Below are 7737 nucleotides of genomic sequence, written 5' to 3' on the forward strand. Positions count from 1 at the left end.
GGGTCCAAGTCTAATTAAATCAAACTCTGTCCTGTCCATGAACACCTTTAGTAGCAGCAAGAGACAATAAGTTTTCTTATGTTTACAAGTGAGGAATCGATATTTTTATCTAAAATACTTGGTACTGTGGTGCCCGTGTACATAAAACCCACACTATTTCGTATAGCAGCAGTACCAGCAAGTGCACTGGGTCGTCCAAGTAATACCTGAGCGAGTCAGGGTCGATCCCACGAGGATTGTGGCTGGAAGAAAGCTATGGTTCTCTTGCAGGTCTTAGTCAGGCAGAATCAGAAGAAGTTAACTAACAGGAATTATATACTGGGAATAGAGTTGAGAGTTGGGGTTGCTTTGTCTTTCTGAAGTAACTCTGGTACTACTGTCTTCTTTGCTTGTGAATAATCTTCTTCTATGGCAGGCTGTAAGTGATCAAAGCCATTGCCCATGGTCATTGATCTCCTCTGCTACAGAATGAACACGGCCATGGCCATTGGCCGTGGTTACTCAATCTGACAAAGGGTGAAGCACATAACAGTCCATTCTCTTGACGATCCTACTCAAAATGCCACAGACAAGGTCGAATCTTCGGGATCAGAGAACGCTGCTTCGTTGGATTCTAGCCTACACCACGGAGACCCTAATCTCCCCGGAGATCAGCTAAACTGGTGTCTCGAGAAGTCCCCAACAAAATCGTAGATTAACCGTCTGAGAGATGTATACACATAGCTATTGGCTCGTGCTTTTCTTTCAGGTACTCACATGAATCCAAGTTAACACAGGTGTTTGTCAGGAACGTTCGTCTTAATGTGATGAACAGAGCTAATTTGTCAGATCATCATGCTCACCACGATGAAGATCGGAATATACATCTTAGAGATAGATCAAACACGAATCGAAGATGAAACAATAATACTTTTATTAATTCATGGGACTCAGCAGGGCTCCTCCCCTCAAGCTAGGAGGTTTAGAAACTCATTCTGAAGGTAAAAACAATGGTAAAACGTGAATATGGCAGACCTCCCTTAGAGAGAGGTGTAAAAGGTTCTAAAGTCTATTTGAATTACATAAATAAGATCCCTTAAATACTAAACAGATGACTAGTAAGGGTAAAATAGTCTATTTAGTGCTAAAATCCACTTCTAGGGCCCACCTGGTAAGTGTTTGGGCTGAGCTTTGATGAGATCCACATGCTATGAGGTCTCTTCAGCGTGGAATGCCAGCTAGGGGGTTTTCTTTGGGCCTTTGGATGCTAGGCTCTACTCTTTGGGCGCTGGACGCCTGGAAGGGGGCAGGAAGCTGGCGTTGGACGCCAATTTTGGGCCTTCTAATCCGAAGCAAAGTATGGACTATTATATATTGCTGGAAATCTCTGCAAGTTAGATTTCCATAGCCATCGAGAGCGCTCTATTTGGACATCTGTAGCTCTAGAAAAGCTCTTCCAAATGCAGGCAGGTCAGATCCAGATAGCATTTGCAGTGCATTCTCTATCTCTGAATCAGACTTCTGCTCCAGCTCCACAATTTCAGCCAGAAAATACCAGAAATTGCCCAAAAACACAAACTCATAGTAGAATCCAAAAATGTGAATTTAACATTAAACCTATAAAAACTTAATAAAAACTAAACAAAAACTACTAAAAACTATATGAAAGTGATGCCGAAAAGCGCATAAAATATCCACTCATCACAATACCAAACTTAAACCGTTGCTTGTACCCAAGCAACTAAAAACACAGTAGGATACAAAAAAAATTAAGATACAATAAATTTCTAAGTTTCAAATGAAGCTTAGTTAAAATCAGATGAGCAGGACTTAGTAGCTTTTTGCTTCTGAATAGTTTTGGCATCTCACTATCCGTTGAAACTCAGAGATGTTGGCATCTTTAGGAACTTAGAATGCAGATGATATTATTGACTCTCCTAGTTAAGCTTATTTTGATTCTTGAACACAGTTTCTGATTGTTGGTCGTGACCCTAAGCATTCTGTTTTCTAGTATTACCACTGGATACATTCATGCCACAGACACTTTAACTGGGTGAACTTTTTCAGATTGTGACTCAGCTTTACTAAAGTCCCCAGATAGAGGTGCCCAGAGTTCTTAAGCACACTCTTTTTGCTTTGGACCATGACTTTAACCGCTCAGTCTCAAGCTTTTCACTTGACACCTTCACGCCACAAGCACATGGTTAGGGACAGCTTAGTTTAGCCGCTTAGGCTAGGATTTTATTCCTTTGGGCCCTCCTAACCACTGATGCTCAAAGCCTTGGGCCCTTTTACCCTTGCCTTTTGGTTTAAAGAGTTATTGGCTTTTTCTGCTTGCTTTTTAATTTTTTTTCTTTCTTTTTATTTTTTGCCACTTTTTTTTTCGCATGCAAGCTTTTTCTTTTTCTTTTTTCTGCTTTTTTTTGCTTCAAGAATCAATTTATGAATTTTTCAGATCACCAATAATACTTTTCATTTTTCCTTATTCTTTCAAGAGCCAATATTCATAAATTTTGACTTCAAATATGCACTATTTATTTCATACATTCAGAAAACAAAAGCAAGTGACACCACATCAAACTAATTAAACTAATCTTATTTTAAACTTGAAATTCATGAATCTCTTAATTCTTTTCAAAATATTTTTTATTCAAGCAAGGTGAGAGATATATGGAATATTTTTACAACTTTAAGACATCAATGCAAATGATCATGCAACTAGAGTAAGAAAATAGAAAATAAAACAGACAAAAAATAGAAAAATAACAGACAAGAAGATAAAGAGAACGAATCCACCTGGATTATGATGGCTACTACTCCTCCTTGAGGATCCAATGTAATGCCTGATCTCTTCTATGTCACTCTTTTGTCTCTGTTGAGGCGGCTGCACAAGTTTATGAGCATGCTCTCTAGTTTGCTCCATCCTCTTCTTCTATACTTAAGAGTGGTAGAAGTTACAAAGCAAAGCTTTTACAACACCAAATTTAAGAGTTTTGCTCGTCCTTGAGCAAATATGATCAATAGGGAAGAAGGTGGAGGTAGGTGGAACTTCTATGGGACCTCTTGGTCCTGAGAGGCTAGGGAATTCCAGATTCCTTGCTTCTCTGCACTGGCATTTGAATGCCCAGGGGCTGCTCCTTGGCTGGCGTTTAATGCCAACAATGCTCCCCACTTGGGGCGTTGAGCGCCCAGGAGGGCTTCCTCACTGGTGTTCAACTTTAACACTCTTTTCGGAGTGTTCTGTTTTCACTGCTGTGAATTTTGTCTCTTGGCTGATGCATATGATCATGACTCTAGACTAAAAGAAAATAAAAATAAAATAAAGTTGAGTAAAGTTGGGTTACCTCCCAACAAGCGCTCTTTTAAAGTCACTAGCTTGACCTTTAGCTCCTTAAGGAGGTGAGTAAGGGCTCAGAGTTTCACCCCTAACAGTGAATTTTCTTCCTGTCCTCTCATGAGTGAGCTCTACATGCTCTAGAGATAGGACACGGCTCACTGTATGTGGTAGGACTGGATTCTCAGTGAAGACAACTCTCATGCCAGGTGAGAGGCCTTCAGTAGGAACTTTCTTGTTCCTCCAGCTTTTAAGTATGTTCTTTTTAGTACCTTTTGTGCTTAGAGCTTGTTGAGGGCTATCCAACACCAAAGTTAGAATTGATGTCTGGGGGCTCTGTAGAGCTCTGCACAGAAAGAGAGGGTTGGCACACTAGGTGTTGCACATTTGTCTCTTTCTTATTGGGGGGGAAAATTAGGATTGGACATCTTAAATAAGATGTAGTCCTCTCCTAATTGGAAAAGTATTTCTCCCTTAACTACATTAATCAAGGCATTTGCAGTAGCTAAGAAGGGTCTTCCAAGGATGACACAGTCATCCTCATCCTCTCCAATGTCCAAGACAATAAAGTTTGCAGGGATGTCGTGGTTTTCAACTTTAACCAAGACATCCTCCACTAAGCCATATGGCTTCTTCATGGTCTTGTCTGCCATCTCTAGTGAGATATTTGTAGATTTCACCTCAATGATTCCTAACTTTTCCATTACTGAGAATGGCATGAGGTTGATGCTTGACCCTAGGTCACATAGAGCCTTTTCAAAGGTTATAGTGCCTATGATACAAGGAATCAAAAAGCGTCCAGGATCTAGAAGCTTCTGAGATAGCTCTTGCTGAACCAAAGCATAGAGTTCTTTGGTAAGCAGCGGAGGTTCTTCCTCCAGAGGATTTGTACCAAATAGCTTGGTATTCAGCTGCATTAGAGCTCCTAGGAAATGAGCAACTTGCTCTTCCCTAGTGTCTTCATCCTCACTTGAGGATGAATAGTCATAAGAACTTATGCACTGCAGAAGTGCATTCAAAGAAACCTCAATTGTCTTTATGGTTTCTGTTCATACCCTGGGTCAAGCTTTCCGACCCGGGTTGCTTGACGACAAGTCGCCCGACCTCTTCAGGTCAGGACTATCTGACCTCTTCTCAAAGAGCTCGGCCAAATCACCAGGGAAAGCCCAAATAGGGCCCAAACAGAGAAACGCGACCCATATCCAAAGGCAGCCCAAGCCTAGAAGGATAAGGGCGGTTCCCTTAAAGATAAAGATGACTTCACTCAAAGATAAGATAAGATAACTATCTTATCCTTAGAAAGATTACTCTACAAACATTATAAATACACTGGAGCACCCAAGTATAACTCATACTCTGATTCTACTAAAAACCTGCTTAATACCCTTGCTAACTTAAGCATCGGAGTCCCTTGCAGGTGCCACCACCCTTCGGTGACAAAGGATCAGCAGCATAGCCAGTCAAACAAGTCAGACACGACCGCTCCGGCCGCCACCCACCAGCTGGACACGTCAGTTCCAACCAGTATAGAAGATCTCATCCGGTATTGATGAGCGAATAATTTATACCTTTTTTGGCATTATTTTTATATAATTTTTAGTATATTTTAGTTACTTTTTATTATATTTTTATTAGTTTTTATTCAAAAATCATATTTCTAGACTTTACTATGAGTTTGTGTGTTTTTTTGTGATTTCAGGTATTTTCTAGCTGAAATTGAGGGACTTGAGCTAAAATCTGATTCAGAGGCTGAAAAGGACTGCAAATGTTGTTGGATTCTGACCTCCCTTTACTCGAAGTAGATTTTCTTGAGCTACAGAAGCCCAATAGGCGCGCTCTCAATTGCGTTGGAAAGTAGACATCCTGGGCTTTCCAACAATATATAATAGTCTATACTTTGTTTGAGATTTGATGGCCCAAATTGGCGTTCAAAGTCAGCCTAAAATATCTTAGCATAAAACGCTCAAACTGGCACCAGAATTGGAGTTAAACGTCCAAACTGGCACCAAAGCTGGCGTTTAACTCCAGGAAAAGCCTAAGCACGAAAAATCTTCAATGCTCAGCCCAAGCACACACCAAGTGGTCCCCGGAAGTGGATTTCTGCACTATCTGCACTTAGTTACTCATTTTCTGTAAACCCTAGTTACTAGTTTAGTATAAAACCTACTTTTAGAGATTTATTTTACATCTTCTTTTGACCACCTTTAGGTCTTGGACCATATGATGTAACTTTTACACTTTGATACCTCCATGGGAGGCTGGCCACTCGGCCATGCCTACCCTATTTTCACTTATGTATTTTCTACGGTGGAGTTTCTCAAGGTTCTGAAAACCGGACCAGACCGGCCGGTTCGACCGGTTTAATCGCGAACCGGCACTGCAAATGGTCCGGTCCTCATATGAAAACCGTCCAAACAAAAACCGCTTACGAACCGGCGAATCGGCCAAAAACCGGCCGGTTATGCTAAACGATGCCGTTTTATAATTTTAAAAAAAAATAAACAACCAAACCCGACCCGACCCGCTCGTGGAGCATCCCCCCTTTCTTTTCCCGACCCCATTCATTCATTCCCCCTTTCTGAATCATCTCCAACAGAGAACCCTAGCCGCCCTGAACCATAGCCCCCCTGTCGCCATCCTTCGTCCCCTGGTGTCGCCATCCTCAGCCCCAGTAACCCTCCAATCTCCATCGTCGCCTTCGCCTGGTTCCTGCCCAGTAGCCCTCCATCTCCATCCTCTGCTCATCTTCTCAACACCAGCACCGCAGCACGCAGTCAACACCGGTAGCCCTCCATCTCCATCGCGCGGTCCTCAACAGTCAACACTCAGCACCGGTAGCCCTCCATCGACCCCAGGTGAGTGACTCGTCCTCTGCTTATCTTCTTTGTTCTTCGCCTCTGCTCATGTTCTTCCATCGACCCCGGTAGAAATCTTGCATGAAATTGATACTCTGTGAAGTGTGAACTTCCTCTGTGAAGTGTGAACTGTGGCTGTGGCTGGTCAATTTAATCTCTGTGGACTGTGAACTGTGGCTGTGAACTTATGTTGTTGAAATTATGTTATTGAAATGGATTTGTTATGTTGCTGGCCTGCTGCTGCCATTTTTTAATTTTTTTTAGTATGATGTTTCTGAATTTTTATTGAAATAGTTATTGATTTGAAGGTTAGGGTGATTATTTGTTCTGGAACTGAGTCTGCTGTTTCACTGCCTGATGGGAAAGTAAGTTCTTCCCATCCTCCATTGGATTCGTCCTGCTCGTCGCCCTCTGCTCAAATTTGTTACTCTATTTTGTAAATAAGCTGAAATTTGTTGCTCAATTTCTGTTCGTTTTTTTGCTAAATAAGCTGAAATTTGTTACTCTGTTTTGTACTTTGTTAATGCTGGAAACTTACTCGGTTTTGCATAATTATTGACTGGCTGAATTGCTGTAGACAGAATTGCTGTAGCTAGAATTGTTAATGTTCATTGTGTAGGCAAAATTGTTAATGTTCATTGCTATGGCTGTTTTTAATTTCATATATGTTTTATTAAGCAGTGCAAGCCTTCCAAGTAACACACTCTTTGATCTTTTTGTTGGGATCTTGAAATCTGACCAAGAAATAATGGATTCTGTGAAGGATAATCTCAAAGCAGTTAAGGAAAGAGACCCTGCTTGCATAAACCATGTGCATTGCTTCTTGAACTTTAAAGGCTTCTTAGAATGCCAATCTCATAGAGTTGCTCATAAGCTATGGCTTCAAGGAAGAAAAGTCTTGGCAGTTATGATCCAGAACCGAGTTTCCGAGATTTTTGCGATTGGTATTCATCCCGGTGCTAAGATTGGAAGCGGAATTCTGCTTGATCATGTAACTGGATTAGTGGTTGGTGAAACTGCAGTGATTGGTAACATTGTGTCAATTTTGCATAGTGTGACTTTGGGTGGAACTGGTAAAGCTTCTGGTGATAGGCATCCAAAGATTGGTGATGGGGTTTTGATTGGTGCAGGGACTTGTATTTTGGGGAACATTAAGGTTGGTGAATGTGCTAAGATTGGTGCTGGTTCTGTGGTGATTAAGTATGTTCCTCCTAGGACTACTGTTGTTAGTGATTTTGTTATATTTTATGATGTTTGTATATAATTTATTTATTATTTTATTCAGAAATGGTTTTTCCGGTTGAACCACCGATTGAACCGGTTGGACCAATGAACCAATGAACCAGTAGCTAGAGCGGTTTGATGACCGGTCCGGTTTTTCGAACCTTGGAGTTTCTACACCCCATAGATTAAGGTGTGGAGCTCTGCTGTTCTTCATGAATTAATGCAATTACTACTGTTTTCTATTCAATTCACGCCTACTTCTTCTCTAAGATATACTTTCGTTCTTAATTCAATTAAGTTAGAATGAAGGGGTGACCCGTGACAATCACCCAATCTTCATTACTC

The 7737-nt window shown here is 41.1% G+C and overlaps 1 protein-coding gene across 1 annotated transcript; it reads left to right on the forward strand.

Moving 5' to 3' along the window:
- Positions 1-5914: 5914 nt before the first annotated feature.
- On the forward strand, positions 5915-7456 carry LOC107642008 (serine acetyltransferase 3, mitochondrial-like). Its single transcript, XM_088488576.1, has 3 exons — positions 5915-6168; positions 6477-6533; positions 6850-7456. The coding sequence occupies exons 2-3, from the start codon at positions 6526-6528 to the stop codon at positions 7430-7432; spliced, it is 591 nt and encodes a 196-aa protein (XP_088344702.1). The 5' UTR covers positions 5915-6168; positions 6477-6525; the 3' UTR covers positions 7433-7456.
- Positions 7457-7737: the final 281 nt, after the last annotated feature.

This window comes from Arachis ipaensis, chromosome B5 (genome assembly GCF_059453495.1).
Source record: "Arachis ipaensis isolate K30076 ecotype BB chromosome B5, ASM5945349v1, whole genome shotgun sequence".
NCBI classification, from domain to species: Eukaryota; Viridiplantae; Streptophyta; class Magnoliopsida; order Fabales; family Fabaceae; genus Arachis; species Arachis ipaensis.